This window comes from Gobius niger, assembly GCF_951799975.1.
Source record: "Gobius niger genome assembly, chromosome: 21".
Lineage (NCBI taxonomy): Eukaryota > Metazoa > Chordata > Actinopteri > Gobiiformes > Gobiidae > Gobius > Gobius niger.
Genome location: NC_136872.1, coordinates 1427479 through 1453611, shown reverse-complemented (window position 1 = coordinate 1453611; position 26133 = coordinate 1427479). Strand labels below are relative to the sequence as shown.

The 26133-nt window shown below is 45.7% G+C and overlaps 1 protein-coding gene across 1 annotated transcript in view; it reads right to left on the bottom strand.

Moving 5' to 3' along the window:
- The window catches only part of LOC306980264 (sodium/calcium exchanger 1-like), a 131250-nt gene that overhangs the window by 41448 nt on the left and 63669 nt on the right, over positions 1-26133 (bottom strand). The window contains exons 2-11 of the mRNA XM_079579584.1: positions 24568-24728; positions 21792-21931; positions 21258-21410; positions 20556-20783; positions 16706-17089; positions 13583-13693; positions 13323-13475; positions 11384-11480; positions 11011-11202; positions 8819-9011 (exon numbers count right to left, since the gene is read on the bottom strand). Coding sequence (XP_079435710.1) covers positions 8819-9011; positions 11011-11202; positions 11384-11480; positions 13323-13475; positions 13583-13693; positions 16706-17089; positions 20556-20783; positions 21258-21410; positions 21792-21931; positions 24568-24694 — 1778 coding nt within the window. The 5' untranslated portion in view covers positions 24695-24728. The remainder of the gene's footprint in view (positions 1-8818; positions 9012-11010; positions 11203-11383; positions 11481-13322; positions 13476-13582; positions 13694-16705; positions 17090-20555; positions 20784-21257; positions 21411-21791; positions 21932-24567; positions 24729-26133) is intronic.

The window sequence follows — 26133 nt, the reverse complement described above, 5'->3', positions numbered from 1 at the left end:
CTTGCTACTTTACGAGGACACATATTCTGAAAAATCAACCCTTAGCTTGTCCTTCCTTCTGTGCAAGTCGTCTCCTTCAGAATGTTCTGACCCATGCACATGCTGACGTCATGAGGACGTGCTTCCTTCTCTGGACAGCGCTCATTCCTTACACCTTCATCTGATCATTTCAGCGCTCACATTGCTGGCTAATAGGTCACTGTCACCCAAAAGGTCTTCTGATTCCCAGAGGTCAAACCGCTGCTGAGGCTATTCATGAAAATGCGGATGCAAACAGTGATGTTGCACTATCCACATTCATCTAATTCAGTAGTGCCCACACCTTTCAGGCCGCGACCCTCAAAATCACTCCACCATCAACTCGGGACCCCTTCTATAAAATGTAGTTAGCATTTGGAACTGTCACCCCAAGAGCCAGGAGCCGACTCTGATCTCCATGGGGCTCTCTGGCCTCTTCCAGTGAAGTGATCCTCCTGACCTGCTGATGTCACGCACCACCTCGAAGCACTGGAGAGATATGCTCAGTCATCAGAGATTTAATCCTATGATACAGCAAACCCACATGGAGTGTGGTCATCTCTCCGCCTTCAGAGGGCAGAGGTTAAGAGCTTTATCTGACCACAGATTATACAGCACTGGTCACAAAGGACATGGGACTTTTCCACTTATCAAATAGTTCTGGTCACAGTAAGCTAACAGGTTCATGTACTGTCATGTCCCTGCAGGGAGTACGCAGCCACTGGGCATGTTTTATATTGATGTGGTAAAGCAGAGCAGCCGGAGACAGAAGTGCACTCCACACAGAGAGGCCCACAGCTGCTATGTCACCAGTGGGTTACAGAGGTGGCCGTATGGACTAAACCTATACGAGCGATCGCGATGCCGTCACATCCGGGGCCATGAGCGGCATTTTATGTTTTAAACAAATGATAAGAAACCTATGATCGGAAAAAAAACAATGTTCATAAACAGGGCATTGCTTCTCTTGCACTGTAACAGATCGACCATTTTAAAAACTGTGGTAGAGGCCTGGATGCATCAGCTGTTGCCTAGCATTCACCAAAACATCCGTTGAAAATTGTGGAAGTAAACAATAACAGTGATCGCTCATATTTGAGATGGCGTTTACCTAGTAGCCTAGTAAATTGTATAAATGTCCTCTTTCTTTCATTCATTCGCCCTCAGTCTTTCCCCATATGTCCGTTTTCATATGGCTTCTAAAATAAGCTAACGAAGTATGTCCAATAGTGCGTCATCGTCTTGCCGTCCCTCCCCGTTCTGTGATTGGTCCCCAAATCCATGTGAAGATTTCGGCCTTCGTCTCCAAGGCAGGTTTGAGCAGAGCAGCACGAAATGGTCTGAGCCACAAAGCAGCCTGGGTATTCCCAGTCACAAACACTCGCCGCCGCCGTCACATCACTCCTGTGCTGCTGATTTGAAACTTTGAATGTATGTTCTTAAATCTATTCATGGACCTTCTTATCTTTGTGACCGGCTCAGCCCGGCAGAGCGCCATCTGCAGGACAACACCTGCTCGAGTCACCCAGGACCAAAAACAGTGGGTGATGGTTCTTTTTCACCGGCTGGTCCTCGGCTCTGGAACTCTCTTCCATCACTGACCTGACACTGTTAACAACTAGATTGAAAACTCACGTGTTGCTTATTACACATAGGTAATTTAAATGTATTTTCTATTTTTCAATCTTGTGTTGAAATAGTTTTGATCACATTGCACTTGTATATATTATAGCCCTTTGGTTCAGCAGGTGCTGTTGTAAAGCACTATACACATTAAGGTTGATTGAATGCTAATGATTGATGCAGGACCAGATCTCACTCTGGCGCATGTTTCTCTCTCCAGTCATTGCGACGTGTCTGGTCATGGCTGGAACGAGCGTCAGGTGTAAAAATCTGCTGAATCTCCTTTGAGTGTCAACAAGTGCAATATAAAATGTATTAAATGTGACCACCGTAGACACACCTGGAAGACTGTAAATGAAAGAGAAAAATCATCTTTCCTCCGCTTGATAATCCTGAAGGTAACGCAGACATCCCCGACGTCTCCGCGTAAACAAACCAATCTGTGCTGAGTTTGTGCGGGGATTGCACTGGGGCCGTCCTCATCCCACACCTCCGCTCCCTTCACTTAGGCCTAATGTGTCATCATTACAGCCCCAGACAGCGCTGGAATCAATGAGGACGCAGCAAACAGGATTTACCATTCAATCCGCTCCTGTTTCCACAATCTCCCTCTGCTGCACCTGCCCCCCCGCCAAGCCCAAACAGATGCATAAACAACGGGCCTCACCGAGGGGAGAACAGGGAGCAGAGACCAGGGGCGACCTGTGCGGTGAGCCAGTGGAAGGATGGACATAGATGGATGGACTCAGGGAGCGAGGGAAGAAGAGGAGGAAGAGGAGGAAGAGGAGGAAGGCAGAAGCTGCAGGATAATGAGGTTAAGGCAGACTTTATGGCCCCCGTAGGGAAATTTGTGTTCGATCCACTCTCCAATGTGACTGGGACAACCCGTCAGCAGCAGTGCAGAGCCCAGGCTTCGTTCCCAAAAGGTGACATACTGATATGAAGCAGAAGCAAAGTCCTGAGGTGGAGTTTTGTTTCTTATAAAGTTTCAATAATCTACTTTATTAAGTCTGTCTTTCAGCCAGCCCACGCTGCTATTCATGTCACACAGAGGAAACATGAAGCTGCCCTGATTTTTGAAGAACAGATGTCACCAAACTCACTCTGATGCTGACTCTGCAGAACACAAGGAGGAAGTGCACCCTTCCCTCTACTGCTGAAGACAGCACCTCCGGGCTGCAATCACGGCTCACTCGCATAAGGCAGCGCTGGTAAATAATATACCTAAAACAAGTCCCTCATGAGCGCCGCTGTCAAGCGGACGAAAGACTATTACTACTGCTAACAATAATAACACATCTATTCGGGATTGTATCTGACTCAACGGACCAATATAGTATATTGTACTGCAGTTGGACGCCAAGGGCCGTTTCGAAGTTTATGTTGGTTACAAATGTCTATTACAAATATCTGGTGATCTGAAAGCACATATGGAAAGACTGATTACTAAGATTATACACATAACTGACACCTCGATCACAATACTTAAGTTACAATAACTTGAGCCAGTAACGAATAATTAACTTAATATCATCTGAAACTATACAAAGAGTATGAATTAACTGTAATTATGTCATTTTTTGCCCTGGGGTAGACTGCCAAAAAAATAAATTTGTTGAAAGAATAATAATATTGAAACGGTATACCAGCAGACAAAACCAGTAGTGATGGGATTCACGGCTCTTTACTGAGAGCCCAGTCTTTGGGATCCGTCCTGTCCAAAGAGCCGTTCAAAAGACTGGCTCTTTTTAATATAAAATAACGGCAGCTAGATTACTCAATATCTAAGACGCCATCGATAAAAGGCACTTTTATATATATATATATATAATAATCTAAAATTACAAGTGACAATGGTATGCTTTGAAAAACATGTTTGTGAATCAAATGTATAAAGAGAGATCCTTTTTAGTGCATTTAGCTCTGACTTTAGAGCAAAAAGCTTTGACTTGTGTGGCCTGCTCCGCTGTTGGGCTGACTCGTGTGTTCGTTCAGGGGAGTTCTGGGGGAAATTGCCTGAATGAAGAGATCTGGCTCTTTTCACAATCAAGATCCGGTTTGAGCTGCTCGGTCATGGACGTCATCTCACTACAGAGCAAAGATAATGAACTGAAGCCATGCACCGTCACGACTCACCAGGACCATTACGTTTTTTGTGTTGTTCTACTATAAAATCCAAGGCTAAGAAAATATGAGCAAAAGCCTGAATAAACCATAGTGAAGCGTCAGAAAGATCTATGGTTACAGCGAGGTGTGAAGGGGAGCAGTGGGGAGCAGGGGAGAGAGGAGTCCAAATACAGCAGAGATAAATAAAAGTGAGAACAGGATGAACAGGGGCTTGCTATCTCATCCAAAACACCTGACGCTGCCTTTCAAAGGAAGCAACAACTCAGACATAGGTCATCTTCCATTTAAAAGAGTTATATCATAAACACTTGGCTTTAGCCATGTTAATATGTTTCCTCATCACAAACATACCTGGAGTAGTAATTCTGCTTCATTCATGCAGGTTTGACAAACCTTGTTTACGTTAGTCATTTATTTCCCTACAATTGTACTTGTGTAACAGATGGACCTGTCCTTGCGAGAGCTGTACCGGCTCAGCTCAAATAAATCATAAAAACCATCGTGGAAGTTCTGAAGGCTTTACTGTTTTGGACCATGTCATTCCCACAGCTGCCTGCAGAAGGGGCTCCAGGGTAATTCAGAATGGGGACCAACACACTCCTCACATTATTTCAGACTATAAAATGACAAAAAAAAATGCTGAGGAGCTCAGTGTGTATCACGGTCAGAGAGGGGAGTGAGAAGTGGGGAGTGAGGAGTGGGGAGTGAGGAGTGAGGAGTGAAGAGTGAAGAGTGAAGAGTGGGGAGTGAGGAGTGGGGAGTGAGGAGTGGGGAGTGAGGAGTGAGGAGTGAGGAGTGAGGAGTGAGGAGTGAGGAGTGAGGAGTGAGGAGTGAAGAGTGAAGAGTGAAGAGTGGGGAGTGGGGAGTGGGGAGTGAGGAGTGGGGAGTGAAGAGTGGGGAGTGAGGAGTGAGGAGTGGAGAGTGAGGAGTGGAGAGTGAGGAGTGTGGAGTGTGGAGTGTGGAGTGTGGAGTGAGGAGTGGGGAGTGAGGAGTGAGGAGTGGGGAGTGGGGAGTGGGGAGTGGGGAGTGGGGAGTGGGGAGTGGGGAGTGAGGAGTGAGGAGTGAGGAGTGAGGAGTGAGGAGTGGGGAGTGAGGAGTGAGGAGTGAGGAGTGGGGAGTGGGGAGTGGGGAGTGGGGAGTGGGGAGTGGGGAGTGGGGAGTGGGGAGTGGGGAGTGGGGAGTGGGGAGTGAGGAGTGAGGAGTGGGGAGTGGGGAGTGGGGAGTGGGGAGTGGGGAGTGAGGAGTGAGGAGTGAGGAGTGGGGAGTGGGGAGTGGGGAGTGGGGAGTGGGGAGTGGGGAGTGAGGAGAGAGGAGAGAGGAGTGTGGAGTGGGGAGTGGGGAGTGGGGAGTGAGGAGTGAGGAGTGAGGAGTGGGGAGTGGGGAGTGGGGAGTGGGGAGTGGGGAGTGGGGAGTGGGGAGTGAGGAGAGAGGAGAGAGGAGTGTGGAGTGAAGAGTGAAGAGTGAAGAGTGGGGAGTGGGGAGTGGGGAGTGAGGAGTGAGGAGTGAGGAGTGAGGAGTGAGGAGTGGGGAGTGGGGAGTGGGGAGTGGGGAGTGGGGAGTGAGGAGTGAGGAGTGTGGAGTGGGGAGTGGGGAGTGGGGAGTGAGGAGTGAGGAGTGAGGAGTGGGGAGTGGGGAGTGGGGAGTGGGGAGTGGGGAGTGGGGAGTGGGGAGTGAGGAGAGAGGAGAGAGGAGTGGGGAGTGGGGAGTGAAGAGTGAAGAGTGGGGAGTGAGGAGTGGGGAGTGAGGAGTGAGGAGTGAGGAGTGAGGAGTGAGGAGTGAGGAGTGAGGAGTGGGGAGTGAGGAGTGAGGAGTGAGGAGTGAGGAGTGAGGAGTGAGGAGTGAGGAGTGGGGAGTGAGGAGTGGGGAGTGAGGAGTGAGGAGTGGGGAGTGAGGAGAGAGGAGAGAGGAGTGAGGAGTGGGGAGTGAGGAGTGAGGAGTGAGGAGTGAGGAGTGGGGAGTGAGGAGTGGGGAGTGAGGAGTGAGGAGTGGGGAGTGGGGAGTGAGGAGTGAGGAGTGAGGAGTGGGGAGTGAGGAGTGAGGAGTGAGGAGTGAGGAGTGAGGAGTGGGGAGTGGGGAGTGGGGAGTGGGGAGTGGGGAGTGGGGAGTGGGGAGTGGGGAGTGGGGAGTGGGGCCAGTGGATCAATACTGTCCGTTTGTCTTCACACTGTGGACAGTCTCAGTATCGATCGCAGCTCCTGCCTCAGCCTCAGTCCCAGTCCTGCCTTCACTGACTGCTCCTAATGTGAGGCCGTGACTGTCTGGCCCTCGACACCATCTTCACAAGGGGACGGAGAGGCACGATGTTTACAAGCCATCAATGCAACTTCCAGGTTATAATCACTAAAAGTACAGCACAATAAACTACAAGGGGGAAAAATGGATTAATAAAATTGGTTGGGGGGAAAAGGGATCCTGGGAAGTCCCCCAATAGGCTTAGAGAGTTATGTGACAGGATCAATGTGTGATTTAAAGCGCTAATGTCCTCTGTGGATAAGTGCACATCCTTTGTCTCGCTATACGTGCACTACAGGCTCTTCTGAGGCATGTGACCCCTGCTTTCCTTCACTTCATGTTTCAGAGAGTAGGAAATGTGTGCATGCAGCAGCCCCCCCCGACCCCCCCACCGCCCCCAGGGTGCTCTCTCTGGTATCTCCTCCACCCATGGGTGCCCTGTCACAGTGGGATTGATATTACATCACTGCCATCTGCCCTTGTACTGATGCTCGGCTCGAGTCGGCTGTGTCCGCAGGCGCAGCTCCTTATCAGGCTGCGCACAAGCTTCCTCAAAGAGCGCGTGGACGTGTGTGTGTGTGTGTGTGTGCGTGTGTGTGTGTGTGTGTGTGTGTGTGTGCGTGCGTGCGTGCATGCGTGTGTGCGCGCACACGCGTGTGTGTGTGTGCGCTCGCGTGCATGTGTGTGTGTGTGTGTGTGAGTGTGTGTGTGTGTGTGTGTGTGTGTGTGTGTGTGCGCTTGTGTGTGTGTGTGTGTGTGTGTGTGTGTGTGTGTGTGTGTGTGTGTGTGTGTGTGTGTGTGTGTGTGTGTGTGTGTGTGTGTGTGTGTGTTTGTGAGTGTGTGTGTGTGTGTGTGTGTGTGTGTGTGTGTGTGTGTTTGTGAGTGTGTGTGTGTGTGTGCGTGCGTGCGTGCATGCGTGTGTGCGCGCACACGCGTGTGTGTGTGTGTATGTGCGCTCGCGTGCATGTGTGTGTGTGTGTGTGTGTGTGTGTGTGCGCGCGCGTGCGTGCGTGTGCGCGTGCGTGCGTGTGTGTGTGTGTGTGTGTTTGTGAGTGTGTGTGTGTGTGTGTGTGTGTGTGTGTGTGTGTTTGTGAGTGTGTGTGTGTGTGTGTGTGTGTGTGTGTGTGTGTGTGTGTGTGTGTGTGTGTGTGTTTGTGAGTGTGTGTGTGTGTGTGTGTGTGTGTGTGTGTGTGTGCAGCCCTCTGACCGCAGACCACAACCAGATCACTGACCGCAGCAGACACACAGGTCTGTGGAAAAGTATCTCTTACCTGGATAGACAATTACTAATCAGTACATTGCTTTTCACCACTGAAGTAAACATTGTCAAATCAGAAGCCAGATCCTATGGCTAAAAAACTTCCCAGATTATTATTATTTTGGGCATTCATATTCCTCCAATAATCCTCTTTGAGGATACATGCCTGGGGGCCCACCCAGACGCTGCATACCCCTGAGGTATGCCTGAGGTTCATAGAGAAGATTCTTGTTTACTACTTGGATCATTCGTACCCCCCGTGTACGCAGATTCTGAATTCTGTTCGACATTGGCCAAAATAAGTTCATATAGATATGAGCGCACTCTCCTAGATCCACACACCTGTTCACTCGCCTGCAGAGCGCCGAGCAAGGAAGCTCAGAGGAAGCTCAGAGGAAGCTCAGAGGAAGCTCAGAGGAAGCTCAGAGGAAGCTGAGAGGAAGCTCAGAGGAAGTTCAGAGGAAGCTCAGAGGAAGCTCAGAGGAAGCTCAGAGGAAGTTCAGAGGAAGCTCAGAGGAAGCTCAGAGGAAGCTCAGAGGAAGCTCAGAGGAAGCTCAGAGGAAGCTGAGAGGAAGCTCAGAGGAAGTTCAGAGGAAGCTCAGAGGAAGCTCAGAGGAAGCTCAGAGGAAGTTCAGAGGAAGCTCAGAGGAAGCTCAGAGGAAGCTCAGAGGAAGCTCAGAGGAAGCTCAGAGGAAGCTCAGAGGAAGCAGCATTAAATCCAAGCACTTTAAGTACGGGTCCATTTAGCAGCGCGAACATCAGCGTATTAAAAATGCATGGCCTGAGGATCGCAGAGCAGTCAGTGTCTGTAATGTGTGGCCTGATTACGCAGTGAAGGGGGCCATGTCTCCTCCAGCGCATGCTAAACATTCACTTAACCTCACACAGCGCTGTCAATGACTCAATCCTACACAAACGGCCACTCAGCGTTCTTTACAAGGCACTTGACTTTAGTGAGGAGGACTATTAGCAAATAACAGGTGCCAAAGACAAACCACACAAGTCACATGTCTCTTCACAGCAGAGTCCCAGGCCGTGTGGGCCCTTCTGTGGGGGCTGCATGTTCACTCTGTGTCTGTGAGGCTTATCTACTCCATCAAACCAAAACACGCACAATAGGGAGCACACTTCAGGTCATGTACTCAGAACAGAACTACATTACAAATATGTTTACTCTTTATTCAAACATTGATATTCTTTGTGTCCAAATCATCAAACCGCCAGAACCGACAGAATGAAGCAGCTCTGAAGCACCGAATCTTTAGCGAGACTTTTGCCATTGTTACACAGTTTTACTTGTCCATCACCCCCCAAAGTGTCCGACCCATTATCTCCTTAAAGTGATTTACTGACTCTTTGGTTTCAGTCACATTAATACATCAATCATGTTACATCCAAACAGTTCCATCCCATTATATAGATTACTGGATTACTGCTTATCCTACTCTCTACCCAGCTCTGTGTGTGCGGATGTAGACAGTCAGTGAGACATGACATCTGCAGTCTCCAAATCAAACAATCCAGTCAAAAGACACGGCGCTGTCAGCTGGTTCTACTCACATGGTCTCATCGTTCTGGAACTCCAGCTTCCCCGCAGCCAGCTCGTAGTCCTCTCCGCCTTTCGCAGTACCATCCAACGTCCTGTAGGGGACCGCCACCAGGCCCCTGGCCCCGGACGTCCGAAGCACCTTGACCTCCATGACGCCCACGCTCTCGCTCACCCGCTGACTGGCTCCCTCGAAGGTGAAGATCCCTGACACAGACACAGCAAGAGAGTGGGTCACATGGCTGCTTAATAATTGATTCAGGGCGTGGTCCAATTTAACCACACCTTCTCTCATTACAAACATCGTCATCTGCTGGAAAGTTCAATCCAACAGTTTTAATAATAGTTCTGCACCGAGTGAATTAGCATTATTGTACTACAGCACCTTTGCATAATTCAGTAGATCTAGTGCAGTGGGATGTGTGTGACGTAGTCCTGCCGTAGGGTCGCTACAACAGTCACATGACCAGGTGACTCTTATCTGAGTGAAGGTGCAAACCGCTGCCTATCATCATCATCACGAACAAAGACAGCCTCCTGTCAGGCTAATCCCCTGCTACTCATGAATGAGTCAAATCAGCAATAAGAGTAACCTTTTCACCATGATTATTCCACTGATTACAATCACCTCCGCTCTGCACACTGTTCCACCATGTTGACATTCTGGGCAAGATACGACTTTGTTTTAACACTAAAAGATGCTGAATTATGGATGTATCACCTGGAGAGATAAAGTCAGAAATAAGGACGTCCGAGAACAAACGAAACTAAACAAAACAAAACGGAATCAGTGAAATAATGTGTTGGCAAAAACTACATTGGTTTGGACTTGTGATTTGACAATGGAACCTTTTTCAAAACATGAACATGATTACTATGAGGTGGCTGCCTTCACGTGCCTTTGGGAAAGCACAAACCGTCACGTTGGAAGCTGCTGTGTGGGGGAAGAGCTGCTCCACATGCTGAATTATGGATGTGTTTTACCAAGTAGAGATACAGAGACATGGAGAGATGGAGAGATGGCGGGTTGTTGGTGGTCTTCAACTTCCCGTCTGCTGAGGGACTCCCATCAGCCCTGGGTCTATCTATAGCCTGTCCGTCCATGGGAGTGGCGCTGTGTGACTATGTCTGTGAAAGGCGCTGTATAAATAAATGTTCTTTTAAGGACGGGGGACGCCCACGCGGCTCGTCAGCACCAGCGGCTGACGCTTATCTGGACATTATGTCTGCCTGGTTACTTTGCCTAAACTTCACATTGTCTTCTTCATTGTTTACTGTTTTGTTTCATTGCTTTAATGTTTGTCCAGTGTTGTGAAGCCACTCCTGTTGTGATATTGGGCGATACAAAACCATTGATTGATTGATTGAACCTGTTGTTGCAAGGCTCTGACAGCACACACATAACCTCCATTTGTTTAACCTTTGTTTAACTTCCTGGCCCCATAGATAGGAAGCCCGGGAGTACCCATGCTGCTGTGTGCGCTCCAATCACTTTGAACTTCACAGCGTGGATTTGGGACCAATCACAGAACGAGGAGGGACGGCAGGATGATGACACATATGGAATTGGACATACGGAAGCTTGGAGTTTGTTTAGGGACAAAACATTTAAAACGTTTATTTACAGATCCAATATGACAGCAGCAGACACAACATCATCTTTTGATCAAGCTTTAGCCCATGTTCTAAACAGTTTAACTCGAAAGTTTACAGCGGGTACATCATACGTCATCAGACACCATGATACGACTGGCTATGGCCACTGCAGACACATGTGAGAGACATTCAGCCCAATAAACGGCTATGGACGATCATAAACCGCGCCTGTCCTATGAGAAAATGACTTGGTGGTCCCCAGACTAAATATCACTTGTGATAGCTTAAAAAATGTAAGATTTGAACTGGATTTTTTGTTTTGATTTGATGTTGTATCAATTAAGATGTTTCAACAGTCATCCAACTGTCATCATGAGTCTTTAAATTGCGACTGAGCATCAGAGTACCTGGAGGAAACCTCCAAACACACAGGGAGAACATGCTTTCTCTTACTGCAAACCATTTGTTGATTAGCCAGTAGCCGAATGGACAGTACTTTCAATAACTTTAAAGGTTTTCCTTCTCCAAAGTGGCACTTTACTTTACTCACACCCATGTGATACTGAGGCTTCATTCTCAGCATGTCAAACGTTCCAGCACAGTGTCTCACCTGCATGGTCGTCATCATAGATGGTCACTGTGGCCGAGGGGTTTTTGCCCAGGACGGCTTTGGGTGTGGCACTGGGGTCCAGGGGGGCGGAGCCTATCTCTGGGAATCCAACAATGCGAGGATTACTCAGATGCACATAGAAATACTCGTCTTCTTCAAAGATGTCGTCATCAATCACTCCGACTGTGATCTCTGTAAAACATCAACAACAAAAAACTCTGTCAGGGCAAACGGCACAAACCCCCAGGTTCAAAAGCTCCTGATTGTGAAGCTTTTCTCAGCCCAGCAGAAACCCCGGGACTTGTTTTAGGGAGAGCTTAAGCCTCAGTGACTTGTTTTGGGTAAATATGTCAGGAAGTGTTGTTTTTGTTACCTTTTAGGTTCTCTCCCGGTTTGAACAGCAGCGTGCCCTCAGCAAACTCATAGTCGGAGCCGGCGTTGGCAGTGCCATCCTCTGTGCGGTAATCCACCTGTGACAGACAAACAAAAACATCAGACTTTTACTTTCACTTCGGTAATCATTTTGAAGTAGCAGGTCACACTCTTTCCACTGAGAAAATCTCTGAGTGTGTTATTAACAAAGAAACACATTCAAAAATCAAGTTAATTTGACTATGACTATGATCAACATAAACGATCATTCCTCTGGTACATTCTACATGAGTCCAATGTGCAGGGACACCCGTCTGTGCTGTCTCTGCTCTGTGCTGAGGGCCTTATCTTCTGTGGGTTTTTGTTTACACTCTCTAAGTCACAACTTGACCAGAGCGGCATGTGCTAAACAGTGGGCAGCAGCAGCACAGCACACGCGTGTGGAGTGTATGAGGCCAATGTGGCTGATCCTCCGCAGAGCCGCGCTGGATCCGTGGGCGGAGGAGCTAGTCTGCTCTCCACTTTTGAAGCAAGGTAAAAATAGCACCGAGCCAAGAAAGAGGCTGACAGCTCCTCTGCGCTGTGGGAAAGCCTCGCGCTGAACATTCACAAAGAAGCAATATCTGCTCATGTTTGTCTGTGGATCTGGTGTGACCACATCAACAGCAACATGCCTGCAGCTCATCTGAAGGAAAGGTCCAGATGCTGATCAATTACACTTATCCACATCAATTCATATGGAAGGAAATGATGGAAATCCTTTTAGAAGAAACAATATTTTGTTAAACAGAAAGCCATAAGTGAATCAGACTTGCAAAAATGAGTTGTTGCATAAAGATAAGATAAGATAAGATAAGATAAGATAAGATAAGATAAGATAAGATAAGATAAGATAAGATAAGATAAGATAAGATGATACTTTATTGATCTCACAGATGGAGAAATTGCATTCGATGAGAGAGCATCCGGCAGCAGCACCCATTCAGTGCGCACCACTCTTTTTCCACTCTTTTTTTTTTTTTTTTAATGTTGCATTATTTATATAACACATGCATAATTTCATCCTGGCTTCTTACATTAAATCCTGAAGAAACACACTTTGTGTTTAAGATTGAAAATAAAGGCGCTCATGCATAACATTACTCATTACTCATACCATGATCAGGGTAAATTCTTATTGGCCATGACATTACTAACTGTTAACATCTCAATGATTGTATACTTTATAAATTCATACAATGATCAAAAGGCAGGAGTGCCATGTTGGTGCGAGATTTTCATGCAGGATGGGGGAGGGGCAGAGGAAACCTCGCAGTAGAAAGAAACCTTGTGCACATACAGGGACAGATCTAGAAAAAAAAAATCCCGGGGCGGCGAGCAAGGTCAGGGATCATATCTGGGATGGCGACACATTTTATCATGTGGAATGTTTATAGCGGAGCTACGCATGTTCTGCTTGATTGCAAGGCAATTTTGTCTGTTTAGATGCAGGCTGAATCTACCAACATTATATACAAAAAGCAGCATTGTCTTTAATATAAGTAGGGGGTTTCTAACTCAGGAAAAATGTTTCACTTTTGTGAAAAAGACAAAGATCATCATCTCGGGAGCCACAGGAGTTGGCACTTGGCTCCTTATTTAGCTCTGTCAATAAGGTGCTAACTGAGCGCGAGCCTCTGTAAGCAGATGTGAGACATACAGGCTGAATCAGGCTTTGAACATCTGGATTGCAACTAGTCCTTGAAACATTGCATTTATAAAGTCCCAGGTTGATGACGACACAAGAATTTAGACAGTTCCAGACGAGGACAAAACCTGGCTGACATCAATGGGGTGGCCAGACCTTGACCCCTCTAGATCCGCCCCTGTGTGTCCTGTGCCTTTAGCTGGCCCATGCACCTTTGGAGTTTTTTAGATGAGTGTTATGGTGGTGGTCGCACCTTGACGGTGACACCGGGGTCGCCTCCGCAGCGGGACACGGTGAGTTTGAGGGAGCCACAGTTCTCGAAGCACTGGTACAGGGCCGGCTCGAAGTCCAGCCGCACGGTGAAGGGGTCATCCTCCTGTGCCTGAGCCTCCTGGCTGCTGACCACCTACGGACAACACCAGAAACACTGTGGATCAGAGCATTACGCCACATAGGACTGGTCATCTGAGGGTTAAAGACATTAAAATCATTGTCTCTTTAAGCCAGCGATACCTTCCGAGCCTGGTCTGCAGCGTGTTTCTTCAGGATGTTCCCCGCGCCGATCATCATCCTGGTGGCCTGGATCCTGTAGAAGGCCCGGCTCTTCTGCTGCTGCATCAGCACCTGCCAACAAACCAGTCCCCATCAGCACCTGCCAACCAACCAGTCCCCATCAGCACCTGCCAACCAACCAGTCCCCATCAGCACCTGCCAACCAACCAGTCCCCATCAGCACCTGCCAACCAACCAGTCCCCATCAGCACCTGCCAACCAACCAGTCCCCATCAGCACCTGCCAACCAACCAGTCCCCATCAGCACCTGCCAACCAACCAGTCCCCATCAGCACCTGCCAACAAACCAGTCCCCATCAGCACCTGCCAACCAACCAGTCCCCATCAGCACCTGCCAACAAACCTTTCCCATCAGCACCTGCCAACAAACCTTTCCCATCAGCACCTGCCCTGTTGCTTCGGTATTTCCCATGAATCTAAAAGATGCAGAGAAGACATATTCTTGGAGCTTAGTACTCTTCACCAAATTTAGCTCATAATCTGGACATGGACTTCTGAGCGCTGCCTACTGTCCCTCACAGGTTTCCACGAGACTCTGGTTGAAGGATTTCCCTATTGGGACAATGCTGTATTCTAGTCCTGACCTTGTGAATTTCTCGTCCAAATATAAAAAAGGAATGAAAACAAACCACTTCCCAGATTCATTATATAGAATAATATATTATGAATCATTGTTATGAAAAACTATTTTTAACAACTCTACATTTGCAACTGCATTTTAATCAATTCCTTTTTTTCTTTTTTTACCGTCAAATATTCCAATACTGTCACTGTATCATTAATTTCGTCCATAATGTCCAGCTCTTCTTTGCTGTTTGTCTACACTCACCTACCTCTCTTCACACTCTTTGAGACATATTAACCAATTTTCCTTAAAGCGGTCTTTGGATGAACCTGACCATTCACTGAATTGACAGTGACTAAAGTTGCAAATTAGGCTTTGGGGAGATCATAAGACTCAATGTATTTACACTTGGTTGTGGACTTTTCACACACTGCCGACTGAGTGCCATGATTAATGGACGGTAATTACTTCATTCTTATGGAAGTCAATAAAAGCCACATTCCCCAGAGCAGTGTGTGAAAAGGAAGAGGATTACTATTCAGCCATTTACTGCCCACTGTAGACACCTAAGAGTTGGCCTAAGTGTCACATTTCCTAACTACATCAGGACAAGCAGGAGTCAGAGAAAGGAGAGCAGCCATTTCAGACAAGAAATAATCACTTCACTAAAACCTGAAATGACAATCAGATACTTTAAAGGTCGCAAGTAGAGAATCCTAATTCATTTTAGTAATAATGTTTCCTGCAGAACGAAACATCCTGTCTCTGTGGTGCCTTATTATAAATGAATCAAACCCTGCAGTTTTTACCTCCTCTAACATGTTCTGAAATGTAGGAGATTCTAGTAATAGTTCAACAGTTCATATTTCAGCTGTCTCTCAAATGTTCTTGCCCCAGGAGTCTGTGAACTCAATCTTGAATTTGGAATAATATTTTCAAATCTAAAAATGTTAGGCGTAAAGTAATCTGACTATTTTTCATCATCAGGTCTAGTAAAATTGATGTTGTAATAGATGCACCTCCTTTCTGTCCACTAGGGGGCCACCCGATTAACCGAAAACACGGTTAATCTCGGCACAGTCCAAACTAAACTTGTGCCAAGTAGAATTGTGGTGTGGGGCACGGCACGGAGCGACTGACTGAAGGACTTACCGGGTTCAAAACCAGGACGGCTTGGGACTGCATTTCAGAGCATTCAGTCAGATTAATCCATTCTCTGCAGCTAAAGTCATCACAAGAGACTAAAGGAGTGCATAAGCCTGAGACAGCTCTACAAACCCCATTCAATGTCCAAGCACTCATTGACCTGCAAGTGGTGAATATCAGGGTAAATGAAGCAACTTGTTCAAAAGCATTCTATTGCCATGATAAAACATAATAGCCATCACACACTTGGTTAATGTTGGAGTGCAAAAACATCATTATAATATCATCTGAGAGAGATCTGGTAAAACATACATAAAATACATTTAATGAAGTGGTCAATGAAGCAATAGTGATCATCCCATTTCAAGGATAACGTATAAAAACAAAGTGATTAGTGTGTTCTTCTTCTGGAATTGACTTTGATTGTATTGTATATGAGTACATGAGTTTGTGAAGAGTTTCTTTTAGTATTTGTGTAGTATTTGTGTTGAAAACTTTTACTCCATTACACTTGAATGATAAATGTTACTTTTTACTCCACTACATTTATATAAAGGCTCCAAAGGGAATACTTAAATTTGGCCATGTGGTTAATACACATTGTACATCAAATACCACTGAAACACAAAGAGAAAGATGTTTGGCTGTACATTGGATACAAGGGGGAATTCGGGCATTGTGTTTGATGTAAATGGATTTTTGTTTTCCAGCCAACAAAAGTCTGTCCTTTTCCCGAACGGCTACAGGAGACCACAGAACACTGGGCGCACAGCTTCTTTACAACATTATTGTTATTCATTACACGCAAACATCATCATCAGATCATTTTGCATAGCTTTCTGTAAGTTATGACACTTTTTGACTGACACCTGGGCCTTGGTTGGTGTGTTCATTTATTTATTGTTTAACCTTACACCATTAAATGATCCTGGAGTTTTATACCTGTGATCTTCCATCAGCAGACCTCTCATCTGAAGCAACAGTGATCACCCACGTCCTGATAAAGAACGCCTGACTGCTTTGATTTATTTGATTCATTTACACCCAAAAGGTTTCCTCTGGTTCCTCCTCATGTCAGACCCCCAATCATCACGTTAATTATTATTATCAGTTGGAATATACAGTATCTCAGCCAAATACCAGCTCTCCTACAACTCTGCCCAAAGCCTGTTTTTTGGAAGCTGCAGCATTCAGAGGATTATGATGAGGTCACACACATACTCTCTCTGTTTGTGGCAATGCTAGAAGATAAGATACGTTAGTTTGGTGTAAGATGTTCTGACATGACAAGGCAAATAATGCAAAAGAGTTACAATATCAGGTGGGTGAAGTCTCCTGTCTGACGCACTGACCTGATAGTTGGCCATCTCGATCAGCTGCTCCATGTCCTTGTCAGGGTGCTTCTGTTTGAGCTCCTTCAGAGACCGCGCCATGTCCCGCCGCGCCTCGTCCTCCTCGTCCTTCGCCCCGCCGTCCTCCATCAGCCCGTCCGTCCCGTGGCAGTTGAGCGCCATCTGCCCGTCCAGCTCCAGCATGTCCATCTTGGTGAAGCCCCCCAGAGCCCCGCCCCCCACGTGCATGTCTGGCCCGCCCTCGGACTCGATGATGATGCCGCGGCTCTTGTCGGCACGGTAACGCTTACGGACGTACTTGTAGATGAGCAGGCGGCGGTCGGCCACCCAGGCCTGGACCACGCACAGAGGGAAGCAGAGGAAGGTCAGCACGGCCTCCCAAACCTGCAAGTACAAGACACAAGAGAACTTTAGTGCTCCAACCACAAGGGGGAGAACTGGGAAAACTCCACAAGGGCAGAGGGTCCAGTCAGCGCCTCTAAATCAGGGGTGCCCAAAGTGCCAAATTTGGCCCACCGACACAAATCTGTTGGCCCGCCAGAGAGTGACCTACTTTTGCGCTGCGTGTGGTTAATACTAACTCTCTTCCATTCATTCTCAATGGTAAATATGGATGCAGTACACTTTGGGGGCGCTGTTTCCCTCCTTTCGCTAGGTTAAAGGGGGGGTATTATGCGAAATCGACTTTTTCAAGCTTTACATCATGTTATTATGTCATTCTCTCATTAAAAACATGCCTGAAGTGTTGCCTTGGCACATTCAAATATTTTTGAGTAATCTGTAAAAACTCTGATGGCGGCCATTTTAGGGATAGGTTTGCCTGAGTCCTCCTAGGAACGCCCCCACCTCCTGGAGACGCCTCCCAGCTTTCGTCAACAGCCGAGTAACCAACCACTGCTCCTCAGCAGAGCCCCCTCCCCACTGATGCCACAGACAGCGTGTGGAGGGGGCGTGTCGGAAAGGCTCAGAGGTTCTTAAAGAGACAGAGGCCTATTTCAAGACATTCACTACAGCCATTTTGAGAGAGACATTTTATACAAGGCAGTCATTCTAATTTACTGCATTTACAGACCAACAGAAGGTTTGACATCATTGTAGTGAGATATAGACTGGTGCTATGTGACTGAAAAAAGCAGAATACCCCCTCTTTAAGGAAACACTGTTGTGGTGTCTTGTTATTTATCAACCACAGAGCGGTGTAGCATCAACTTTCCCAGTTTTTCAACTTTTATTGCAAAGGCTGTTGACGTCAACAACAGTATTTGTTAAAAAATGACTTATAAAAGAATTGATGCTGAACTGACATATCAAAATAATCTAAGGTGGCATTATCTTTGAGTGAGTGAATGAGGTAAAGTTACAGCAGGTGCTGTAGATACAGGTGTTTTTGCACTAAATTGCTACAATGGTTGATTTTGTTCTACTAAAATTAGGCTTTTGCCATAGTTACCATTCATTTTAATATAGCATGTTATCTGCATAGATAGAATCAAACGCAAATGTAGGCTATCGAAAAAATAAAAAGTGCATAAAATATAGTAACTTAAATAAATGTGCAGTTATATGTGTTTTTCGTGTTTGACATCGCCGTGTTTGGCCCGCGACTCACAGGCACTTTTTAATTTTGGCCCTCAGAGACGAAAAGTTTGGGCACTTCTGCTCTAAATCATGATGAACTCATTCTGTTGAGAATTGAAAACATCACTTTTGAAGGTTTTGTAAAAATGACATTTCAGGTTTTCTTCATTCTCTACATCGGGTCACCATAGGCCTTGTTCCCCAGGTGCCTCATTCCAGTGGGAAAAACAACTATTGATGATTTCAGATTCTTTCCAATGAGGAATAAAATGCTCTAATCAACAGTGTATATTTTGTCATAATTTTAGTCAAAGTAATATTTTTGTTCCCCAAAATGAGGCTAAACTGTGTCATCATCCATCAATCATCCAAACGTCCAATGTTTGCATGAGCCTCAGATCATTCAGATCCACGGCCAGAGGAAGCTCTGAGCTTTGTTCATGTGGAACAACAAACATAAAGCAGTGGATTAAATATGATTATAACTATATTGTAAATGCAAAGTCAGCTAAATTAATCTGATAAAATTATTTAGTTCAATCTTGACTAAAATTAAATGGCATTTTCACCAAAAGATGTGTGTCTGAATGTCCACCCTAGTCCCTAACCCCTCATTCACTACATAGGCCCGCACTATAGTAGACTATATAGTAGACTATATGAATGAGTGACTACATCTGCTAAAAGTTCGCTAAACTCCGGGAATAAAGTATTTCTTCGATAAAGACCAAACTCAGAGACAGAGGAATATTCATGGATAAATACGAGTCAGATACGCTTTATTTCACATGGATTTTACATTAATGACTTGGATTATTCAAGAGGAAGCTATCGATCATTTAACAGCTCCAGCTAACTGTTAGCAGCTAACGTTAGCATTTTTTAACCATAACCATTTGTATTCAAGTCATTTATTCATGACAAATACAAACACACGACTGAAACAGCTGCTTCCATTCAGTCGTGTGTTTAGTTCAACGACCTGTCGCTGTCAGGCTCTTCTCCAACACTCGCAATAGAGCTCCACAGTCCCGCCCCTTACGGACTTGTTGCTCCGGAGGCAAAAAATCCCTGTCTACACGACCGGCGATTTTCCAAAAGTTTAACGTCACCGCAAACGCTAATCAGCTATGTAGCAATTCGTGACCATAAAATGTTTGATTTCAATCCAGAAAGACAACGACATGTTGAAGAAAAGGCAAAGGTACAAGGCTGTGACATCATTCACTTCCTGACCATAGAAACTCCGTATCCCAAGAACCATTGCGACATGGCGCCCGCTGGTCAAGGCAACCAGGTTTTCAGCAAACACGGCCAGTTTCTTTTACTTTGCAGACAAAAGTTCTATATTATTTCACTATTAAACAATCTGAATCCTGCTAATTTGAATAAAAATGATGGTGGTTCGTTTAATTGGATCGTTGGGAACATTTTTTTGATCCATCTGACGTTTTTCTTACTATCAGTGTTAGATATGGATAAAACGTCCACTATCTGCCTGCATTTTGTTTTAATAAATTGTTTATAATATGTTTTCTACATTACAATAAATAATCAGTTAAACTAGATGAATCTCAGACGTGCTTGTTTCACCTGCGTCTGACTTTGCGGTCGCTTTATAACCACAGAGCTGGATTCAGCCCAAGCTGACGGAGTTACGGAGTTAAAGACTCAGTACGGTCTCAACGCAAGGGGAATTTTACTTCCGGACCGGAGAGGAGGCGGGACTCTGGAGCTCTATGACCGCCGCTGCTCAATACTTCTCAGAATGCATTGTGGGAAATTTTGAGTGCACTACTTTTTTCTCTCTGGTCATTCGGACACCCCTACAAAATGGCGTGACCACTAGTCATTATATAGGGAATAGCGTAGACATTCGGATACAGCCTAAGACAAAGAATACGATTGGAATTCTGTGTGTTCTAAATTCAAATATGTTCAAACTAGCAATGCTAATAGAGAGGCAGTTTCCAAAACAGGAGCAGTCTTTGTGAGTGAAGGTCCAGGACCATCACAACTGTGTTTATTTGATATCCTTCACACTGAGGCAGACTGACTGACATGGCAGGCGTTGGCAGACAGTGTTATGAGTGGGGTGTGTCAGGTCTGAATACTTACTTACTAATACTTCATCACATTTAGTGTCAAGCTGCGCCATAAAAGTGGGAAACTGACCCTGGAAAGCTATAGAACCCATGACCTCATCTACATCAACCCCCAGCCCAGAAAGTTTCTACTACGATCCGTAAATCCAGCGTGCAGCAGTGCTCACCTCCACCACCCCGGGCGAGATGACGCTCAGGATGAGGTAGAGCCAGATGTAGGCGAAGATGCTCCAGGCGGCGGTGACGAAGAAGACGCGCAGGTGTTTGATTTTGCGGGTCTCTCCGTCTGGAACCACGTACACGCACAGGGCGATGATTACAAACATGTTGAAGGCGGCGCTGCCCACGATGGTGCTGGGGCCCAGGGAACCCGACTCGAAGTTGTGCCCGCACACCTGGAAGAGCAACAGGAGTCGAGTTCATTCTGGAGACACTGTAGGGTTTTGTTTCATGCTTTACTCTGGGGGGGAGGGGAGAGTGGGGGAAGGTGAGCCACTGTTTGCTTTGGTGGTTATTGTGTAAGTTTCAAGTTTTAAGTTTTCTTGTTTGAAAAAATCAAGATAGTTGTGTTTGTTTAAAAAGAAATCTGCCTAAACTATTAATCTGCTTTTATACAGAACAAAACGACAGAAAACATCAGAAAAAAAAAATACCTTCATGTATTTGTTTTTTCTAGCAATCGTTTTTGTATCAGGCCACTTTGAGTTTTCATTAAAAAGAAAAAGTGGGATTATTGTCAGACTATTTTTTCCAATTGTTTGTCTGCCAAGTTCAAATCTATAAATCTTACATAAAAAAATAAAAAAAATCCAAATCCAACGGGTGGTTCATCCTACCCCACTCTCCCCGACACAGAGGACAACACCCACCTCGATCACAGAGAGCAGGATTTCAGGGGCGCTGGATCCCAGGGCCATGAGGGTGAGGTTGGACACGGTTTCGTTCCAGATCCGCACCGTGGCTGTGGTGGTCTCCCCATTCGGCCTCTTTATAGTAATCTCCTTCTCCTGAGAAGTTATCACCTGAAAACACACGTCCAATAAATAACTTCCACTGGTCAATGTGTATTATGACCCATTTTCACTGTGTCTCCTTCTGCTGCACTTTGAGAATGGTCAAACTGGGGACAGGGTATTTGAGTGATTTTGGATGCCTTAGTATTTGCTGTAGTAAACAAAACTCAAAATGTAAACCCTTTGGAGCAATTTAAAAACAAACACTATGTTGCTAACTTAGCCACACCGCCACGATCAGGACAAGTCTAGTGAAAGTGAATGGACTACGAAAGCAAGCAGACACAATATGCAGAATGAACACATATGTGGTCCACAAGTGTTGACATGGATAATCCCACATGTGAAGCCTGTGGGTGCAGAGGGGGTCTGCCGTGCGGGTGTCTGTACCTCGATAGAAGACATGAAGCGGTCTGCGATGATGCTCATGCCCAGGAACATGTATATGAGAGCCACAAAGTACACGATGGCCCGGGCCACTTTGTCCCCCACCGACGGGTTCTGGGGGTTCCACACCGGCAGCACCACCCCTGGGAAACACCACACAGAGAATAAGGGAATGCTGAGTGAGTAAACGACCATTGCACACTGCAAAAAACACATAAAGAAATATCCACACCCACATACAACCTGTCAGTCACATGGAAGTTTACATACACTTATAAAAAGACACATCTCACTGAATTAATGTTTACTTTTTTTTAAGGTCAATTAGAATTTTAAAAATTATTTCTATTTGGTAAAGGCCAGAAGGCTGAAACACATTTGTAGGTCACCTTGTGTGCCTATGTCTTTTCAGCCCTGCCCACATTTACAACTGGATTAATATCAGGACTTTGTAATGACGCCCAAGCTTTAACTTCCTGACTCTTGAGATGTTGCTCCAATATTTCCACATAGAGTTCTTTCTTCATGATGTCATCTGTGAAGTTAGGATGGTTTTCTCAGGCTTTTTCCTCCAAACGTGACCATGGTCATTATGGACAAACAGACATAGGATATGTCTTCAAATGTTAAAGTTGATCCTTTATGCCGTGCAAAAATAAAATCTATCTCTCATTCTTCTGGCATTTAACATGCAAGTAGAAATCATTTTAAAATTCGAATTGGAGGAAAAGTTACTTCTGGTTTCATGTCAGAGAGTGCACCTGTATTTTGTTTGTTTCTTGTTCTTACTTTGTGTAGTCCCTTCTGCAAACAAATGTACCAGTGAGTATACTAATAAAGAAACCTTGAACCCTATTGTACATGTTTTGAATGGTAGGAGAAATCAGAGCACCAAAGAAACATGCGGATACTACACATACACATACACATACACATACACATACACATACACATACACATACACATACACATACACATACACCACTGTGTCTCACAAACAACTACAAAGCCACACAAATGGTTTGTGCCTCTTTTGGTTTGGACATGACACATGATACTTACTCATCTGTAGTACTGGTACATACTCATCTGTAGTACTGGTACTTACTCATCTGTAGTACTGGTACTTACTCATCTGTAGTACTGGTACTTACTCATCTGTAGTACTGGTACTTACTCATCTGTAGTACTGGTACATACTCATCTGTAGTACTGGTACATACTCATCTGTAGTACTGGTACATACTCATCTGTAGTACTGGTACTTACTCATCTGTAGTACTGGTACTTACTCATCTGTAGTACTGGTACTTACTCATCTGTAGTACTGGTACTTACTCATCTGTAGTACTGGTACTTACTCATCTGTAGTACTGGTACTTACTCATCTGTAGTACTGGTACTTACTCATCTGTAGTACTGGTACTAGCTAATCTGTGCAGATGGTTCATGTTTTTAGACATGTCTGTGTATCATATCTGCCATTACCTCAGGAACCCGCCCACTTTCACACACCCACAAAGACGTCACCTCTACTGAGCAGCTACAATTCAATTCAGAAGGATTCATTAAAACACTTTAGGAATATTTACCCGTGAACCTGTGAAGATGTACAAGAGGAACATGACATTAGCAATTGAGTGAAATGAGTGAGGCCCAGTGAGGCCCAGTGAGGCCCAGTGAGGCCCAGTGAGGCCCACTGAGGCCCAGTGAGGCCCAGTGAGGCCCAGTGAGGCCCAGTGAAGCCCAGTGAAGCCCAGTGAGGCCCAGTGAGGCCCAGTGAGGCCCAGTGAGGCCCAGTGAGGCCCAGTGAGGCCCAGTGAAGCCCAGTGAGGCCCAGTGAGGCCCAGTGAGGCCCAGTGAAGCCCAGTGAAGCCCAGTGAGGCCCAGTGAGGCCCAGTGAGGCCCAGTGAGGCCCAGTGAAGCCCAGTGAGGCCCAGTGAGGCCCAGTGAAGCCCAGTGAAGCCCAGTGAGGCCCAGTGAAGCCCAGTGAAGCCCAGTGAAGCCCAGTGAGGCCCAGTGAGGCCCAGTGAGGCCCAGTGAAGCCCAGTGAGGCCCAGTGAGGCCCAGTGAGGCCCAGTGAGGCCCAGTGAGGCCCAGTGATACTATGTACTATATACTAATACTATAGTTGGCTGTGTAAATAACTTAAATCCAAATCTGTCATCATTTATTTATTGGTTTATTTGGTGGAGACAGTGCATGTTAATGAACATACACGGGTCTCATGCATGTAAACAAGCCACACCAGATTGTAGCCTTGGTCTAATTTGCTCCCCATGCGCACTCTCAAATACACTCACATGTTTTCAGTGGTAGGGGAAACCAGAGTACCTGGAGGAAACCTACAGAGAGAACATGGAAACTCCACACAGAAAGTCCAATGATGCTTTATTTGATCTATTTTACTTATTTTATTCAGACAGACACAATGCGCATTTATCAACAACATATCTGTAAATGTGTCAGTTTAAGCTCAAACCTTTTTTCTGAATCTGAAAGAACAAAAGTTTCATAGCACATTTAAAAGGTGTTTAAACTCATAACTAACTAGCTCCTACTCCAAGTTCACAAACATCACCAAAGTAAACCAGGGGAAAGCCATCCCCTCCAGGTCAGACTGTGTGGTGGAGTTTGCATGTTCTCCTCGTGTCTGCTGGGTTTCGCCCGGGTGCTCCAGGTTTACCATCTTTAAAAACATGTGGGTTGTGCTCCGAAAGCCCAGGACTCAAATGAAGATACACGTGTAGAAGGTAAGTCTGTCTGTAATGTTCCCTACCCTCCTGGCAGGGGTCTCCTCTCGCTGTGCAGTTCTTCTCCTCAGAGCCATGAGCAGCAGGGGGGCAGGACAGGAGCAGGAGGGTGGACAGTAGGAGCAGGGCGGCCATGACACCTGCTGAGGCCATCTTCAGTCAGTCTGCCTGAGGACGCGTCCGAAACCTGCAAAACGAGGAAAGAACCGTTAGGATTTTAGAACATTTAGAGAGGGCACTTTAAAATGACCAGGTGAGGGGACTTCCAAAAACACAGGACAGAGACAAGCCCTGAAGAAGAGCAGCAGCTTGAACATTGGACATTGATCATATAATTAACAAAGTATATTCTTGTCTTGGTCAACTCTATAGATCCATCCATTGGTTCACCTTCGATGTAAGAAAAAGAATAGCTCATCAAAACTACCAATAATAGACTTATTTACCAAAATACTACAGACACTCACAAACTCACTCTGCAATGTCTTTATTTTTTCATCTTTTTACTGTGGAATTTTTCACATATTGTGTTTGTTCTAGTTGTGTTTAAATGAAAGCCAGTATTTTGGGGCAGTGATGAGTGTTTTATAAATGCGCTTTATAATTACATTTGACCTGGAAAAACAGGTACCTCAGCTTTAATATCAAGTTCAAGAAGGTCAGATGGGTCAAACACAGTCACTTTCCCCACACAAACATAAAACATATCTCTTACCTTAAATATTCAACTCTATAAGTGAAAATATTCAACCTAAATAGACACTAGAGAGGGACGACTGCCACAAAGGGAATGTTTCACACACTTACACTCTGACAGAGGTCAGTTTGTTCTTTGAGAATGTGCCTTTAGCAGGATTATTAGAGCCGCATTGTGTAGCGTTGATCAGAATAAAGCTGTGCACTTTATGACGGAATGCGCTCTCATATCTACTCGACCTTCATCTTCACTGCATTAATCCAACAAGCTGCTAAGTACAGGCCCGGCCTGGGCTCTGCAGGCTGCTGCCAGGACTCCCAGGGAAGAGAAAAGAACAATTTGGAGAATATTGCACACTCTCCTGGGACCTCGCTTCAGCTGGTCCACTGCAGTTCATCAGCACCACATACAACTGGAGGCCTCGCTCTTGTTTGTAGCACCTCCACACCTCTCAGACCTCCCCCTAAACACGCCATCAACACATTCAAGTCTGCTGGAAAGTCCACCTGCTCAGACACTGGCATAGTCCCCTGGATTCCATCGTTACTCTGATTTTTGTTGTTTTCAATGGTTGTATTTGCAGTGTTGTGTATTTTTTATGTGTTTTTGAGACTGCAGGCTGTCATTATAGATCGAAAGTCAAAATAATTGTGTAACTTAATTAAGGCAGCTCAACCATTGTAAACAGTTACCCAGGCGACTTGCAGCGGTCAAGTTGTGCCTTTAACCATGTGATGTCACATCCTCACAGACTTTTTCATTTTGGCTCTGCTGCTGCAAGAAGAAGTGTGCCCTCGGCTGGTGTTTTGGCATAACTGCACATGACTACATTTGTATGAGTAGAGGCATTTTCTAAACACACACATTATTTCAGATCATACTACAGAACAGCAGC